At 44.6% G+C, this 19,088-nt stretch overlaps 1 protein-coding gene across 1 annotated transcript in view; it reads left to right on the top strand.

Annotated features, from left to right (window-relative positions):
• Positions 1–19,088, top strand: part of LOC132888231 (NAD(P) transhydrogenase, mitochondrial-like) — an 85,230-nt gene that overhangs the window by 6,895 nt on the left and 59,247 nt on the right. The window contains exons 8-15 of the mRNA XM_060924308.1: positions 29–220; positions 398–551; positions 742–903; positions 1,023–1,133; positions 2,910–3,055; positions 15,844–16,039; positions 16,224–16,457; positions 16,781–16,941. Coding sequence (XP_060780291.1) covers positions 29–220; positions 398–551; positions 742–903; positions 1,023–1,133; positions 2,910–3,055; positions 15,844–16,039; positions 16,224–16,457; positions 16,781–16,941 — 1,356 coding nt within the window. The remainder of the gene's footprint in view (positions 1–28; positions 221–397; positions 552–741; positions 904–1,022; positions 1,134–2,909; positions 3,056–15,843; positions 16,040–16,223; positions 16,458–16,780; positions 16,942–19,088) is intronic.

The raw sequence follows: 19,088 nt of genomic DNA, 5'->3' as shown, positions 1-19,088 counted from the left end.
GTGTGTGTGTGCGTGCGCATGTCCACAGGGAGTAACACACATCGGTTATACAGATCTGCCGAGTCTCATGGCCACTCAGTCGAGCTCTCTGTACTCCAACAACCTGCTGAAGCTCCTGAAAGCCATCAGTCCTGATAAAGAGAAATTCCACTTCACTCCTAGTGACATGTTCAACTACGGCACCATCGACCACGTCATCAGAGGCACCGTGGTCATGCTGGTGTGTGTGTGTCTCTCTCACACACACACACACACACACACACACACACACACACACACACACTTGACTATATAAGCCACATAAACACAATTACAACACCACTGTGTGCATGTCCCACATCACACACTCTATTCACTGTGTAATCACTAAAAGCATAATGTAACTTACTGTTTACAGGAAGGTAAGAATCTTTTCCCCGCCCCTTTACCAAGGACCACCCCTCCTGCTTCACCAGCCAAACAGAAAACAGTAGCTGAACTGGAGATGGAGAAAAGGGCAGGGATTTCTCCGTTCAGAAAAACCATGACTTCGGCTGGAATTTACACAGCAGGTAACACACACACACACACACACACACACACACACACACACACACACACACACACACAGAGTACTTGTAAATAACATGTAGCATTAACTCCACCCCCTGTCCCACCCCTGTCCTTTATGATCTGTGTCACCCCCTGGTGGCATTCTGCTGACAACAAAAACTAACATGTAATTTTTTCCTGTGTGTGTAGGTGTGTCCTCAGTGATAGGGTTGGGCCTCATCTCTCCCAACGCTGCATTCACACAGATGGTGACGACGTTTGGCCTGGCGGGAATCGTGGGGTATCACACAGTGTGGGGAGTCACCCCTGCATTACACTCACCGCTAATGTCCGTCACCAACGCCATCTCAGGTCTCAGACACACACACACACACACACACACACACACACACACACACACACACACACACACACACGCTCATGGATGATGACAGTGATGATGAGCATCATGATGGTGGGTGTCTGTGTAGGTCTAACAGCAGTAGGTGGGTTGGTGTTGATGGGTGGAGGTCTTGCTCCTTCTACCCTTCCTGAATCGCTCGCTCTGCTCGCTGCCTTCATTTCCTCTGTCAACATCGCAGGTGTGTATACACACACACACACACACACACACACCATGTTATTACAACCTCAATTCCAAAAAAGTTGGGACAAAGTACAAATTGTAAATAAAAACGGAATGCAATGATGTGGAAGTTTCAAAATTCCATATTTTATTCAGAATAGAACATAGATGACATATCAAATGTTTAAACTGAGAAAATGTATCATTTAAAGAGACAAATTAGGTGATTTTAAATTTCATGACAACAACACATCTCAAAAAAGTTGGGACAAGGCCATGTTTCCCACTGTGAGACATCCCCTTTTCTCTTTACAACAGTCTGTAAACGTCTGGGGACTGAGGAGACAAGTTGCTCAAGTTTAGGGATAGGAATGTTAACCCATTCTTGTCTAATGTAGGATTCTAGTTGCTCAACTGTCTTAGGTCTTTTTTGTCGTATCTTCCGTTTTATGATGCGCCAAATGTTTTCTATGGGTGAAAGATCTGGACTGCAGGCTGGCCAGTTCAGTACCCGGACCCTTCTTCTACACAGCCATGATGCTGTAATTGATGCAGTATGTGGTTTGACATTGTCATGTTGGAAAATGCAAGGTCCTCCCTGAAAGAGACGTCGTCTGGATGGGAGCATATGTTGCTCTAGAACCTGGATATACCTTTCAGCATTGATGGTGTCTTTCCAGATGTGTAAGCTGCCCATGCCACATGCACTAATGCAACCCCATACCATCAGAGATGCAGGCTTCTGAACTGAGCGCTGATAACAACTCGGGTCGTCCTTCTCCTCTTTAGCCCGAATGACACGGCGTCCCTGATTTCCATAAAGAACTTCACATTTTGATTCGTCTGACCACAGAACAGTTTTCCACTTTGCCACAGTCCATTTTAAATGAGCCTTGGCCCAGAGAAGACGTCTGTGCTTCTGGATCGTGTTTAGATACGGCTTCTTCTTTGAACTATAGAGTTTTAGCTGGCAACGGCGGATGGCACGGTGAATTGTGTTCACAGATAATGTTCTCTGGAAATATTCCTGAGCCCATTTTGTGATTTCCAATACAGAAGCATGCCGGTATGTGATGCAGTGCCGTCTAAGGGCCCGAAGATCACAGGCACCCAGTATGGTTTTCCGGCCTTGACCCTTACACACAGAGATTCTTCCAGATTCTCTGAATCTTTTGATGATATTATGCACTGTAGATGATGATATGTTCAAACTCTTTGCAATTTTACACTGTCGAACTCCTTTCTGATATTGCTCCACTATTTGTCAGTGCAGAATTAGGGGGATTGGTGATCCTCTTCCCATCTTTACTTCTGAGAGCCGCTGCCACTCCAAGATGCTCTTTTCATACCCAGTCATGTTAATGACCTATTGCCAATTGACCTAATGAGTTGCAATTTGGTCCTCCAGCTGTTCCTTTTTTGTACCTTTAACTTTTCCAGCCTCTTATTGCCCCTGTCCCAACTTTTTTGAGATGTGTTGCTGTCATGAAATTTCAAATGAGCCAATATTTGGCATGAAATTTCAAAATGTCTTACTTTCGACATTTGATATGTTGTCTATGTTCTATTGTGAATACAATATCAGTTTTTGAGATTTGTAAATTATTGCATTCCGTTTTTATTTACAATTTGTACTTTGTCCCAACTTTTTTGGAATCGGGGTTGTATTATAATAACTATTTTGTGCCTTAAATGTTCATGTTCAGATGGAACTATGCTGCCATCTAGTAGTTACTGTTAATAATTAACTCTGTGTGTGTGTGTGTGTGTGTGTGTGTGTGTGTGTGTGTAGGTGGGTTCCTCATCACACAGAGGATGTTGGACATGTTTAAGAGACCTACAGATCCTCCAGAGTATAATTACCTCTACACTCTCCCTGGGGCCGTGTTCGTGGGTGGATACGGAGCCGCGCATTACACTGGATACAACATCGAACAGGTCATATTCACCACAGCGTGTGTGTGTGTGTTTCCAGAAGTACAATCTGTGTTTGTATGCATTTTATAAAATAAGTTATTTGTGTGTATTTCTTTATTTAATAAGTGTGTATTTGGTAGTGTGTGTGTGTTTGTTTCTCGATAGATAGACAGACAGACAGACAGACAGACAGACAGACAGACAGACAGATAGATAGATAGATAGATAGATAGATAGATAGATAGATAGATAGATAGATAGATAGATAGATAGATAACTTTGTCATTCGCCTGTACATTCAGAATGCACATTTGAATGAAATTTCATTCCACTGGCTTACATCATAAAATTGCTGCATATAACTATTGCACATAGTCCGGTAACCTCATCTCATCTCATTATCTGTAGCCGCTTTATCCTGTTCTACAGGGTCGCAGGCGAGCTGGAGCCTATCCCAGCTGACTACGGGTGAAAGGCGGGGTACACCCTGGACAAGTCGCCAGGTCATCACAGGGCTGACACATATGGCCCTTTTCCACTACCCTTTTTCAGCTCACTTCAGCTCGCTTCAGCTCACTTCAGCCCGACACGGCTCGCGTTTCGACTACCAAAAACCAGCACGACTCAGCTCGCTTCAGCCCTGCTTAGCCCCTAAAACCCGCACCGTTTTGGAGTGGGGCTGAAGCGAGCCAAGCCGTGCCGAGTGAGGTTGGGGGCGTGAGCAGACACTCCCCTGTGCACTGATTGGTGAGGAGGAGTGTCCTCACATGCCCACACACGCCCCGCGAGCACGCTGGGATCTGTAAACACCGCAAACCCGGAAGAAGAATAATTACGAATTACGAGAATTTCTGAAGCCTTATGCGCCTCGCCTCATCTATACGCTCTTGCCAGTATCTGTTGGCGTTATCGGTGACAACAAGCCACAGCACCAAGACCAGCAACACTAACGACTCCATGTCCTCCATGTTTATTGTTTACTATCCGGGTCGTGAGACTACCGCTTAAAAGCTCACTGAATCAGTGACATACAGAGCATCGTGGACGAGTTCGCGGAGCGCAAGGCTCGTCGTATGCCCTTCAAATAATGCGCGCAGTAGGCTATTGATGTTTTATTATGAGCCATGTACAGTATGTCGCCTAATGTTTTTTTGTTTCTGAGTTACATGTTCGTTTGAAGGACTTAATGTACAAAATAACATAGTTGCACCCGGTAGTGTTGAAATTGGTAAACACAGTGCATTCAGTGAGGTTTGCACCGCCCTCCTTTTATTTCTGACTCTTCCTGTCACCGTTGCAACCTCTGAGCGCTCATTCGTATGCCCTTCAAATAATGTGCGCAGTATAGGCTATTGATGTTTTATTATGAGCCATGTACAGTATCCTAATGTTTTTTGTTTGAGTTACATGTTCGTTTGAAGGACTTGATGTACTAAATAACATAGTTGCACCCGGTAGTGTTGAAATTGGTAATCACCGCAGTTGCGGACATTTTGTAGCCTAAAATGATGTTATGATAAGCTTTAATAAAGGGCCCGGTCATTTGCCCCGCCCCCGGCCCGGCTCTGACTTGTTCCGCCACTGTCACTGATGTCACTGTTTGCACTGCTTAACGACATCACGTGACGTCCACCCACTTTCACTAACTCCACCCAATGTGTCCACCCACTTCCAGCCAGCACGGTTCAGCGCGGTTGTAGTCGAAATGCAACTCCAACAGCCCCGCTCAGCTCGACTCAGCTCGACTCGGCACGGCACGGCTCAGCCGCGTTTGTAGTGGAAAAGCGGCAATAGACACAGACAACCATTCACACTCACATTCACACCTACGCTCAATTTAGAGTCACCAGTTAACCTAACCTGCATGTCTTTGGACTGTGGGGGAAACTGGAGCACCCGGAGGAAACCCATGTGGACACGGGGAGAACATGCAAACTCCGCACAGAAAGGCCCTTGCCGGCCACGGGGCTCGAACCCGGACCTTCTTGCTGTGAGGCAACAGCACTAACCACTACACCACTGTGCCGCCCCTAGTCCGGTAACCAAAAATATCAAATTTACAATTAGATACTTTAAAAAATAAAACAAAACCTTGAATAAAATATAATAACTGTGCTTCATAAGTACATATCTATCTATCTATCTATCTATCTATCTATCTATCTATCTATCTATCTATCTATCTATCTATCTATCTATGGCATCCGTCCATCTTGTGAGATGGTTTACACTCTATCACACTTGTGCAGGTGGCTCAGCAAGCCTATTCTTGAGTGACAGTCTCGACCGCAGTTATGACACTTAAACGCTGGGGGTGCTGCTGGCCCTTCCTTCCATTGCTGCCGTCGCTCTGCAAGCATAGTTCACATTTTCTCTTCCGACTCCCTCACTCCTTGTCTGACAGCCAATCGCCAAGTGGAACGAACTGCTGCTTTCTCTTCCCAATCTGTGACTCCGATGCTGGTCTTCTTGATGTCCTGTTTGATAATGTCCTTGAAACTGAGTTTTAGGTGCCCAACAGGCCTTGTGGCCTCGGACAGTTTGCTGTAGAGAAGGTCCTTAGGAATCCTGCCATCGTCCATTCTCTTGATGTGTCCAAGCCACGTCAGGTGTCTCTGGCTAAGCAGACCAAATATGCTCAGAATGCCTGCATGCTCTAAAATTTCAGAGATTGGTACCTTAGCCTGCCAAGGGATACTCATAATGCGTCCCAAACAACATAGATGGAAGCTGTTTAGCCTCTTTTCATGCTTGGTGTAGGTGGTCCATGTTTTGTGAGCCTAGAGGAGTCTGGAGAGAATGCAAGACTGGTAGACTAATACTTTAGTCTTAACCCTGAGGTACAGTGATGCTTGAAAGTTTGAGAACCCTTTAGAATTTTCTATATTTCAGCATAAATATGACCTAAAACATCATCAGATTTTCACACAAGTCCTAAAAGTAGATAAAGAGAACCCAGTTAAACAAATGAGACAAAAATATTATACTTGGCCATTTATTTACTGAGGAAAATGATCCAATATTACATATCTGTGAGTGGCAAAAGTATGTGAACCTTTGCTTTCAGTATCTGGTGTGACCCCCTTGTGCAACAATAACTGCAACTAAACGTTTGCGGTAACTGTTGATCAGTCCTGCACACCGGCTTGGAGGAATTTTAGCCCGTTCCTCCGTACAGAACAGCTTCAACTCTGGGATGTTGGTGGGTTTCCTCACATGAACTGCTCGCTTCAGGTCCTTCCACAACATTTCCATTGGATTAAGGTCAGGATTTTGACTTGGCCATTCCAAAACATTAACTTTATTCTTCTTTAACCATTCTTTGGTAGAACGACTTGTGTGCTTAGGGCCGTTGTCTTGCTGCATGACCCACCTTCTCATGACATTAGGTTCATGGACAGATATCCTGACATTTTCCTTTAGAATTTGCTGGTATAATTCAGAATTCATTGTTCCATCAATGCTGGCAAGCCGTCCTGGCCCAGATGCAGCAAAACAGGCCCAAACCATGATACTATCACCACCATGTTTCACAGATGGGATAAGGTTCTTATGCTGGAATGCAGTGTTTTTCTTTCTCCAAACATAATGCTTCTCATTTAAAACAAAAAGTTCTATTTTGGTCTCATCCATCCACAAAACATTTTTCCAATAGCCTTCTGGCTTCTCCATGTGATCTTTAGCAAACTGCAGATGAGCAGCAATGTTCTTTTTGGAGAGCAGTGGCTTTCTCCTTGCAACCCTGCCATGCACACCATTGTTGTTCAGTGTTCTCCTGATGGTGGACTCATGAACATTAACATTAGCCAATGTGAGAGAGGCCTTCAAATGCTTAGAAGTTACCCTGGGGTCCTTTGTGACCTCGCCGACTATTACACGCCTTGCTCTTGGACTGATCTTTGTTGGTCGACCACTCCTGGGGAGGGTAACAATGATCTTGAATTTCCTCCATTTGTACACAATCTGTCTGACTGTGGATTGGTGGAGTCCAAACTCTTTAGAGATGGTTTTGTAACCTTTTCCAGCCTGATGAGCATCAACAACACTTTTTCTGAGGTCCTCAGAAATCTCCTTTGTTCGTGTCATGATACACATCCACAAACATGTGTTGTGAAGATCAGACTTTGATAGATCCCTGTTCTTTAAATAAAACAGGGTGCCCACTCATGCCTGATTGTCATCCCATTGATTGAAAACACCTGACTCTAATTTCACCTTCAAATTAACTGCTAACCCTAGAGGTTCACATACTTTTGCCACTCACAGGTATGTAATATTGGATCATTTTCCTCAATAAATAAATGACCAAGTATAATATTTTTGTCTCATTTGTTTAACTGGGTTCTCTTTATCTACTTTTAGGACTTGTGTGAAAATCTGATGATGTTTTAAGTCATATTTATGCAGAAATATAGAAAATTCTAAAGGGTTCTCAAACTTTCAAGCACCACTGTAGCTGTTTTCCCAGACACGATCCCAAAATCTTGCCATTGCACCTGCAGCCTTGGCTATGCATTTGCTTACCTCATCATTAAGGGAGAGATTGTCTGTTATTGTTGAACTCAGATAGGTAAACTTGTTGACCACCTCGATAGAGGAACCATCAATTTCCATGTGAGGAGAGGCTGGCGTGCCTTGTGCCAGTATCTTGGTCTTCTTGAGACTGATGGTTGGACCAAAGTCAGCGTAGGCTGTGGAAAATTTGTCCAATAGCTCTTGGAGTTAAGCCTCACTGTTGGAGACTAAGGCCGCATCATCCGCAAAGAGGAGTTCACGGATGCAGAGAGTTCTCACTTTGGTCTTTGCTCATAGATAGGCAAGGTTGAATAGGCTTCCATCAGACCTAGTATGGAAGTATACACCCTTGGCTGACTCAGCAAAAGCATACTGGAGGAGAACCGAAAAGAAAATCCCAAAAGGGTGGGAGCCAGAACGCACCCTTGCTTCACACCACTTGAGATGAGGAAGCCGTCAGATGTCACGCCGTTTACATGGATGGTGGTATATGTGTCTTCATGAAAGGAGGTGATCAAGTTTAGCAGTCTTGGAGGGCAGCCAATCTTCTTGAGCACTGCTAGAAGACCTGCTCTGCTGATGAAGTTGAAGGCCTTGGTTAAGTCAGTGAACGCGAGGAACAATGGCTGCTGCTGCTCGCAACATTTTTCTTGTAGTTGGCGGATGGAGAATATCATGTCAACAGTAGATCTTCCAGATCTGAAACCACATTGAGATTCTGGATAAACTTGACTAGCCAGCTGCTGGAGGCACGGCAGAACTACACATGCAAAAATCTTCCCTATAATCACAAGGAGCAAAATGACACGATAATTGTTACAGTCCCCTTGGTCACCTTTGCACTTTTACAAGATGATCATGCAGGCATCCCTTAGTTCTTGAGGCAGGTTGCCTTGCTCCCAACAAAGGCAGAGGAGCTTGTGCAAAGGTTGTAAAAAGGTTGACTTAGCACATTTTATGACCTCGGAAGGGATGCCATCCATGCCAGGGGCCTTGCCAGAAGAAATGTGGTCTATAGCTTCACTGACATCTTCAATGGAAGGAAGCGCATCGAGATCTCCCAGGGCAGATAAGGACGGGATTGTCTCCAGAGCGGCAGCAGCTACTACATTTTGGGTGGAGTAAAGATTGAGGAAATGCTCCAACCAGCATTTCAGCTGATCTCCTTGATCTATAATTTTCTTGCCCGTTTTTGCTTTCAAGGGTACAGGTTTCGATTTACACTGACCAATAGCCTTGTTGATACTCGTGTACATGCCCTTTGTGAACTTGCAGGCCAAAAGATTCTTCTGCAGACTCATAGATGGAGTCACAAAGCGATTTCCAACATGTCTCAATGTCCCTGCTGTTCCAGGGAACGTGGGCAATAGACTGGTTAACAGAGTCACAGAACTGACGCCTCTTCTCTTGACTAGACGTATGAATGGTGTTGATACATGGCTTGCCCCTGTTCTTGGCATGGTAGACTTTCTTTGTCTGAAGTCTCACTTTACTGATCACAAGAGCATGGTCGCTGTTACAGTCAGCGCTATGAAAGCTGTGACTGAGCAGAGTGTACTTTAGATCACAACGAGGTGTGATTATATGGTCAATCTGGTGCCAATGATGCGATCTTGGGTGCATCCAAGTGACTTTGTGAGGCTCTTTGCTCTTGAAGAAGGTGCTGGTTATGCAAAGGTTGTGGTAGCTACACAGCTCAAGTAGTCTCTGGCTGTTCTCATTCAATCACCTGATGCTGAAAGTGCCAAGACACACTGGCCAAGACTTGCTGCAGTTGCTTACCCTGGCACTGAAGTCCCTGAGGAGATATACAGTGGTGCTTGAAAGTTTGTGAACCCTTTAGAATTTTCTATATTTCTGCATAAATATGACCTAAAACATCATCAGATTTTCACACAAGTCCTAAAAGTAGATAAAGAGAACCCAGTTAAACAAATGAGACAGAAATATTATACTTGGTCATTTATTCATTGAGGAAAATGATCCAATATTACATATCTGTGAGTGGCAAAAAGTATGTGACCCTTTGCTTTCAGTATCTGTTGTGACCCCCTTGTGCAGCAATAACTGCAACTAAACGTTTGCGGTAACTGTTGATCAGTCCTGCACACCGGCTTGGAGGAATTTTAGCCCGTTCTTCCGTACAGAACAGCTTCAACTCTGGGATGTTGGTGGGTTTCCTCACATGAACTGCTCGCTTCAGGTCCTTCCACAACATTTCCATTGGATTAAGGTCAGGACTTTGACTTGGCCATTCCAAAACATTCACTTTATTCTTCTTTAACCATTCTTTGGTAGAACGACTTGTGTGCTTAGGGTTGTTGTCTTGCTGCATGACCCACCTTCTCTTGAGATTCAGTTCATGGACAGATGTCCTGACATTTTCCTTTAGAATTCACTGGTATAATTCAGAATTCATTGTTCCATCAATGCTGGCCAGCCATCCTGGCCCAGATGCAGCAAAACGGGCCCAAGCCATGATACTACCACCACCATGTTTCACAGATGGGATCAGGTTCTTATGCTGGAATGCAGTGTTTTCCTTTCTCCAAACATAATACTTCTCATTTAAACCAAAAAGTTCTATTTTGGTCTCATCCATCCACAAAACATTTTTCCAATAGCCTTCTGGCTTGTTCATGTGATCTTTAGCAAACTGCAGACGAGCAGCAATGTTCTTTTTGGAGAGCAGTGGCTTTCTCCTTGCAACCCTGCCATGCACACCAGTTTTGTCCTGATGGTGGACTTATGAACATTTAACATTAGCCAATATGAGAGAGGCCTTCAGTTGCTTAGAAGTTACCCTGGGGTCCTTTGTGACCTCACCGATTATTACATGCCTTGCTCTTGGAGTGATCTTTGTTGGTTGACCACTCCTGGGGAGGGTAATAATGGTCTTGAATTTCCTGCATTTGTACACAATCTGTCTGACTGTGGATTAATGGAGTCCAAACTCTTTAGAGATGGTTTTGTAACCTTTTCCAGCCTGATGAGCATCAACAACACTTTTCCTGAGGTCCTCAGAAATCTTCTTTGTTTGTGCCATGTTACACATGTGTTGTGTAACATGTGTTGTGAAGATCAGACTTTGATAGATCCCTGTTCTTTAAATAAAACAGGGTGCCCACTCACACCTGATTGTCATCCCATTGATTGAAAACACCTGACTCGAATTTCACCTTCAAATTAACTGCTAATCCTAAAGGTTCACATACTTTTGCCACTCACAAATATGTAATATTGGATCATTTTCCTCAATAAATAAATGACCAAGTATAATATTTTTGTCTCATTTGTTTAACTGGGTTCTCTTTATCTACTTTTAGGACTTGTGTGAAAATCTGATGTTGTTTTAGGTCATATTTACACAGAAATATAGAAAATTCTAAAGGGTTCACAAACTTTCAAGCACCACTGTAGGTGTTCACTATCGGGGATGGATGATATCAAGCTGTCCAATGCCTCGAAAAATTGGTCTTTCAAATCTGGCATTGAATAAAGTGTGGATCTTGCCAGCAGAGTCAAATGGAGAGGCAGAGCCAATACAATCAGTGCTGGTTTGACCGCAGGAGCTGCCAACAGGAAGAGGTTTAAGACGTCAACTGTCGAGGGAGGCTCCACTCCCGAATTCATGGACAGTGTATGAGGATATTGTTTTGCATGCTGGCCATTGGCTTGCAAAGAGCTCATCCACCCTTTGACAGGTCTTGTTTTTAGTCCTGCAGGGTGGTATGCCACCCACCTTACCAGTTACACTGGTGGGGGAGACAGTTTAGATGCCGACTACCCATCCATGCAGCAGGTGGTACTGGGTTACATGTTACCAGTAGCAGAGTCACCTATCCTTGACCCTGACTATTTTGTGTGTGTGTGTGTGTGTGTGTGTGTATATCGGGCGGCATGGTGGTGTAGTGGTTAGCGAGCAAGAAGGTCCGGGTTCGAGCCCCGTGGCTGGTGAGGGCCTTTCTGTGCGGAGTTTGCATGTTCTCCCCGTGTCCGCATGGGTTTCCTCTGGGTGCTCCGGTTTCCCCCACAGTCCAAAGACATGCAGGTTAGGTTAACTGGAGACTCTAAATTGACTGTAGGTGTGAATGTGAGTGTGAATAGTTGTCTGTGTCTATGTGTCAGCCCTGTGATGACCTGACGACTTGTCCAGGGTGTACCCCGCCTTTCGCCCGTAGTCAGCTGGGATAGGCTCCAGCTTGCCTGCGACCCTGTAGAAGGATAAAGCGGCTAGAGATAATGAGATTATATATATATATATATATATATATATATATATATATATATATATATATATATATATATATATATATTGCACAATAAAGGATTTATAGCAGTGTCTAGGATATTACACCTAGTCTGGATAGTGAGGTACTTGTCCAGATATATATGGGAAGGGATTATTTAGAGTTCAGGAGTCTGATGGCTTAGGGGAAGAAGCTGTTACAGAACCTGGTTGTTCTGCTCCGGATACTGTGGAACTTCTTGCCAGAGGGCAGCAAGGAGAACAGTCTGTGATGTGGATGGGTGGGGTCTTTTATAATGTTCTGAGCCTTGGTCAGACAGCATTTGACTGCAATGTCTTGGATGGAAGGCAGAGATGACCTGTGATCTTTTCCAGTTGTCCTCAACACTCTTCGCATGATCTTCCAGTCTGAGGCTTTGCAGTCCCCAAAACAGACTGCAGCTGGTCAGTACACTCTCTATACTGCTCCTATAGAATGTGGTGAGGATGGGAGGGGGAGGTATGATCTTCTCATCTGGCATGGAAAGTGCAAGCACTTCTGTGTTCTCTTTGCAAAAGAGGCGATGTTGAGGGACCAAGTCAGACTGTCCGTGATCTACACCCCCAGGAACTCGGTGCTGCTGGCTAACTCCACTGTGGTGTCATTGATGAGAAGTGGTGTGAGACTGTGCCTATTTCTTCTTAAGTTGACAATGATATCTTTTGTTTTTTCAACATTCAGGACCAGATTGTTTCCATTGCACCAGTCCATCAGCTGTCTCACCTCCTCCCTGTAGGCCTGTTTGTTGTCATCCTGAATGAGGCCCACCACTGTTGTGTCATCTGCATACTTCACAATGTGATCTGTACTGAACCTGGCACAGCAGTCATGGGTCATTAGGGTGAACAGTAATGGACTCAGGATACAGCCCTCAGAGGAGCCGGTACTCAGGGAGATGGCACTGGAGATGCTGTTTCCAGCCCATACAGATTGGGGTCTGTTTGTTAGGAAATCCAGTAGCCAGTTACACAGGGGTGTGCTGAGGCCCAAGAGGCCTAGTTTTCCTACCAGATGCTGTGGGGATGGTCATGTTGAATGCCAAACTGAAGTCCAGAAACAACATTTGCACAAAAGTGTTGTTCTCCTCCAGATGTGCCAGGCTCAGGCGGAGTACAGTGGAGATAGTGTCCTCTGTGGAGCGGTTGGGATGGTAGGCAAACTGGAACGGGTCAAATGTTGGGGGGAGCCTGGAGATGATGTGGGCTTTAACCAGTCTCTCAAAGCACTTCATCATTATGGGTGTGAGTGCAACTGAGCGGTAATCATTTAAACATGTAATTGTGGGGGGTTTGGCACTGGGATTATAGTAGCTGCCTTAAAGCATGATGGAACTACAGCCTGGCTCAGCAAGGTGTTAAAGATGTCTTTGATGAGGACAGGAGCCAGCTGATCTGCACATTCCTTGAGCACCCGTCCTGTAATGTTATCGGGACCCGCTGCCTTCTGGATGTTGACTCCTCTCAGGATCCTACGTACATCAGCTGGGTCAAGACTGAGTGCCTGCTCATCAAAATTAGGAGCAGTTTTCTTGCAGGAATGTTATTTTGTGCCTCAAAATGTGCAAAATGTTTTTTGAGTTTATTTAGGAGGTCTATGTTATCCTCACAGAGTGGTGGATCGGCCTTATAGTCTGTGATAGTCTGTATGCCCTGCCACATGTGCCTGGTGTTCGTAGGGTCATAGAAGAAGCTCTTGATTTTCTGGCTATAGGCACGCTTTGCATCTCTGATGGTACAGTTCAGGTTGGCTCTTGCTGATCTGAGCACCACCACATCCCCAGCTTTGAATGCAGCATTACGCACCTACAGAATTTCACATACCTCATTGGTCATCCGTGGCTTCTGATTGACTCATGTGATGATGTACTTAGTGACACAGACATCCTCCATGCACTTCCAAAGACATGCAGTTAGGTTAATATGGGACGGCCTTGGGCTGAGGTGCCCTTGAGCGAGGCACCTAACTCCCAACTGCTCCCCGGGTGCTGTTAGCATGGCTGCCCACTGCTCTGGGTATGTGTGTGTGCTCATTGCTCACGTGTGTGTGCATGTGTGTGTTCACTGCTTCAGATGGGTTAAATGCAGAGAGGAAATTTCACAAGTGTGTGATGAATAAAAGTTGTGCTTTCTTTCCTTCTTTTTTGCTTTTCCAAATGTTTACAGACACAGATTCAGCATACTCCTCCACACTGATGTGTTGATTTTCAGTCGCCACCTCCCTAAACATGTCCCAATCCATGCATTCAAAATAGTCCTGTAATGCTGACATAGCACCCTCGGGCCAGACCCTCACCTGCTTCCTGGTGTTTTTTTTTCCTGGTGAGCATGGGCCTGTATGCGGGGATCAGCATCACAGAAAGATGGTCCAAGGAGCCGAGATGGGGGTGGGGGGGGGCTGCCTTAAATGCTTCTTGAATGTTTGGGTAGGCTAGGTCCAGTGTGCTCGTGCTTCTAGTTGCAAAATCCACATATTGATGGAAATGAGGGAGGACTGTCTTCATGTTGGCCTGGTTAAAATCCCCTGCTACAATGAAAACACCCTCTAGATTTGTGGTTTGCAGATCACTGATGGAGTGGTAAAGTAAATTTAGGGCCTCTGTGGTGTTTGCACTGGGGGGAGTGTACACAGCTGTGATGATAAAAGTTGTAAATTCCCTGGGTAGATAAAATGGTCTGCATTTAATAGTCAAAAACTCAGTGCCCAGAGAACAATGACTTGAGACCACTGTTGCATTATTACACCAGTTATTTGTGTAGATGCCCCCCCAGAATTACCACTGAGAGTGCAGCTCCTGTCCCATCGGAATGTTGTTAGCCCCTCCATGTTAACAGCGACATCCGGAACAGATGAGTTTAGCCATGTCTCTGTTAGAATTATAGCGCAGCAGTCCCTCATCTCCCATTTCATTATTAAATCCAACCTCTGATAGTCCAATTTATTCTCTAAGGAGTGGATGTTTGCAAGCAGAATGAATGGAAGTCTCATCTCATCTCATTATCTCTAGCTGCTTTATCCTTCTACAGGGTCGCAGGAAAGCTGGAGCCTATCCCAGCTGACTATGGGCGAAAGGCGGGGTACACCCTGGACAAGTCACCAGGTCATCACAGGGCTGACACATAGACACAGACAACCATTCACACTCACATTCACACCTACGGTCAATTTAGAGTCACCAGTTAACCTAACCTGCATGTCTTTGGACTGTGGGGGAAACCGGAGCACCCGGAGGAAACCCACGCAGACACGGGGAGAACATGCAAACTCCTCGAACCTGGACCTTCTTGCTGTGAGGCGACAGCGCTAACCACTACACCACCGTGCCGCCCCATGGATGGAAGTGGCATCAGAAAAGGGTTAGCCTTTAGTTTGGCTGTTAGCCCGCCTAAACTGCCACGCTTCCGCTTTCTATCGCACCTCCTCCATCTCCTTCAGGAGCAGCCAGTACTGGTAGGAGACTCCGCTGCTTCCTGGGCTACTGGTAATCATTGACTTAGCAGTCTGAGGCTATGTAGCATGTGCAAAGTGTTTGTGTCTACAGTCCCTAAACTACTGGCTGTACGTAATTCCAACATTACCTGAAGATTGTACATTAGTTTAGCATTTCTGCACTGAACATAAGCAGTTGGTCTCATCAGTTCGAGTGGTTTATTTCTTATCAAAAGTTTGTTTCTATTGTAAGCCAATGTAGCCGCAGCCGAACAGGGCACTGCCACCATCTTATTTAAAGCCAGTGTGTAGTGTGTTAGTGTGTTTGTTTGTTAGTGTGTGTGTTTCTTATTTAAAGCCTGTGTATAGTGTGTTAATGTGTATGTTTCTTATCAGTTCATCTTTGTGTCCAAGTGAACATTTCTACCAAATTTGAAGAAATTCCCTCAAGGTCTTCTTGAGATATTGCAATCACAAGACATGGACAGTCAGACAACCAAGAAACATCACACCTCTGGTCAGACTTACAAAGTGTGTGTGTGTGTGTGTGTGTGTGTGTGTGTGTGTGTGTGTGTGTAGATGATGTATCTGGGTGCGGGTCTGTGCTGTATCGGTGCATTAGCCGGTCTCTCAGCTCAGGGTACTAGTCGCCTTGGCAACACGTTGGGGATGATTGGTGTGTCAGGTGGGATTGCAGCTACACTTGGCGCACTCAAACCCTCACCTGAACTCCTCACACAGATGTCCCTTGCCATGGCAACCGGAGGAACTCTGGGTAATATTCACTCTGACACCACCTGCATTCACACAGCCATATTATTGGAACACGCCCACTGATGATGGTGTTTATGGGCTTATACAGTGAATAGTGTCTGTGTGGATTGGAACGTGTCCTGAGGATGGTGTTTATAATGATGATGGGTGTGTGTGTGCATGTGTGTGTGTGTGTGTGTGTGCAGGTCTCACCGTGGCTAAGCGGATCGAGATCTCAGACCTTCCTCAGTTGGTTGCTGGGTTCCACAGTCTAGTCGGACTTGCTGCAGTTCTCACCTGCATCGCCGAGTTCATGATTGAGCACCCGCACCTTGACACTCATCCAGCTGCCTCAGTGGTCAAGTGTGTTGCCTACCTAGGGACCTACATCGGCGGAGTGACCTTCACTGGCTCCCTTGTAGCCTATGGCAAGTTGCAAGGTACAATTTCTAAACAGTGACACTGTATAGCTATTTCTGCTCCATGTTTTTAGTACAATGCGCGCAGACTGATATTAGAGCTCTACATAGGGGACAAAGTGTGCACTTCATCAATTCAAAATCAGAGCTGGGGGTGAAGTTACATTTTAAAGCCACTAAAACACAGTGAGGCTGAATTCCAAATGACCTCTGCTCACTATAAATGCTCACTACATCGGGTAATGAAATACCTAGATGAGAATGTTTCTCACTTCTCTGTAACATCCTGTGTGCGTGTGTGTGTGTGTGTGTGTGTGTGTGTGTGTGTGTGCGCGCATATACAGGTCTCCTAAACTCCGCCCCCCTGCTCCTCCCTGGTCGTCACCTGTTGAATGCTTGTCTCATGGCTGCCTCTGTAGGGGGGTTAGTGCCCTTTATGATGAGTGACAGTTATATGGCAGGGATCAGCTGTCTACTCACTGTCTCTGCTCTCTCTGGGGTCATGGTGAGACTAAAGCCACCCGAATATTACACCACCTGAATATTACACCACCTGAATATTACACCACCTGAATAGCACACCACCCGAATATTACACCACCTCAATATTATACCACTCAAATATTCCACCCTCTCAATATTACACCACCTGAATATTACACCACCCAAATATTACACCATCTCAGTGTTATACTACCTCAATATTACACCACCTCAATATACAGTGCCCTGCAAAAGTATTCATTCCCCTTGGTGTTTGTCCTGTTTTGTTGCATTACAAGCTGAAATTTAAATGGATTTTTGGGGGGTTAGCACCTGTTTTTGCTGTACGTAAATGACTTGCCTGACATCATAAGCAATTCCAAGTGCGCCACATTTGCTGATGACACCGTGATCTTCAGATGTATAGACTCCATCTCAGACAATGCTGCCCTTCAAAAATATCTAAATAGCTGTGAAATCTGGTCTACAACTTCTGGCCTTCTCTTTAACCCAGACAAGTGTAAAAAAGTCAATGGTTAACAAGAAAAATCAATCCTGTAGAAACGTCTTATCAACTGGACAGTAAGATCTTAGAAGATACATCAGCTGAAAAATATCTTGGTGTCTGGATTAGCTGCAATTTGACATGGACCAAACATGTGTTAGACCGTTGTGCTAAAGCCAATAAACTACTCAGCTTTGCACGACGCTGCGCAAGTCAATTACAGAGCTATCGTATACGGTGGACCATCTACTTAACTATAGTATCACCTGCTATTGGATATGCAACACAGGTGTGCTGTCCTCAGTCAATCAACCTGATACAGAGAATTGAATGCATTCAGAGACGCGGAACAAAATTCATCCTCAGTCTTCCTTTCATCTGCTCTGAAAGCTATAAGGACAGGTTGGTTGCTACTGAACTCTTACCTATTACTTATTGGCATGAGTTTTTGGACCTGGTCTTTTTCTTAAAGGCCACTAACGGACTTGTCAAGTTGTCTGACAAAGTTCTACCCACAGTTAATGTATCTGCTAGAGTAATAAGATCAAGGAACTCTGGATTAAGAAACTATCGATCTCGTAAATGCCGAACTCTGACTTTTCAACGATCCTTCTTCATAAGATCAATCAGAACATGGAATGTCCTTCCTGCTAATCTGAAACAGCCTAATTAAACCTTAAATCAGTTTAAGAGTCTGCTGTATGAATATTAAAACTCTGCCCTACTGATTAACTATGATGTGGACAATCCTCGTACTTGGAAAACTATTTGTTTAAAGTGCAATACCAGCTGTAGTTTGGCAACTGCAGTCAGCTGCTGTAATTAATTGTTTGGAATGTTTAATATACTTTTGTATTTTATTTTATTCTATTTTTTTTTCGGGCCCACAGTAAGCGGTGAAGCTGTTGTGGGCACCAGCTTATATTTTAATAGGCGAAGTTAAATAAATTAAAAAAATAATAATAATTTGATTTACACAACATGCCTACCACTTTAAAGGTGCACTTTTTTATTGTGACACAAACAATAATTAAGATGACAAAACAGAAATCTGGAGTGTCCATAAGTATTCACCCCCCCTTTCATATGAAACCTGTAAATAAGAGCTGGTCCAACCAATTCACTTCATAAGTCACATAATTAGTTGATTAAAATCCACTTTAAAATCCAACCTGTTCTGGAAGGACTCTGACTCTGCTACACTATTAAGCAAGCAACATGAAAACTAAGGAGCCTCCAAACAGGTCAGAGACAAAGTTGTGGAGAAGTATACAGTGGTGCTTGAAAATTTGTGAACCCTTTAGAATTTCAACAATAATGCTGAGGGAGCTGCAAATATCCACAGTGGAGATGGGAGTATCTGTCCATAGGACCACTTTAAGCCATACGCTCCAAAGAGTGGGGCTTTATAGAAGAGTGGCCAGAAAAAAAGTCATTGCTTTAAAAAAAAAATCATGTTTGGAGTTTGCGCAACAGCATGTGGCAGACTCCCCAAACACATGGAAGAAGATTCTCTGGTCAAATGAGACAAAAATGTAACTTTTTGGCCATCATGAGAAATGCCATGTGTGGCGCAAACCTAACACCCTGAGAACACCATCCCTACAGTGAAGCATGGTGGTGGTAGCATCATGTTGTGGGGATGTTTTTCATCTGCAGGGACA

This window comes from Neoarius graeffei, chromosome 6 (assembly GCF_027579695.1).
Source record: "Neoarius graeffei isolate fNeoGra1 chromosome 6, fNeoGra1.pri, whole genome shotgun sequence".
NCBI classification, from domain to species: domain Eukaryota; kingdom Metazoa; phylum Chordata; class Actinopteri; order Siluriformes; family Ariidae; genus Neoarius; species Neoarius graeffei.
This window is presented reverse-complemented; position numbering and strand designations above follow the sequence as displayed.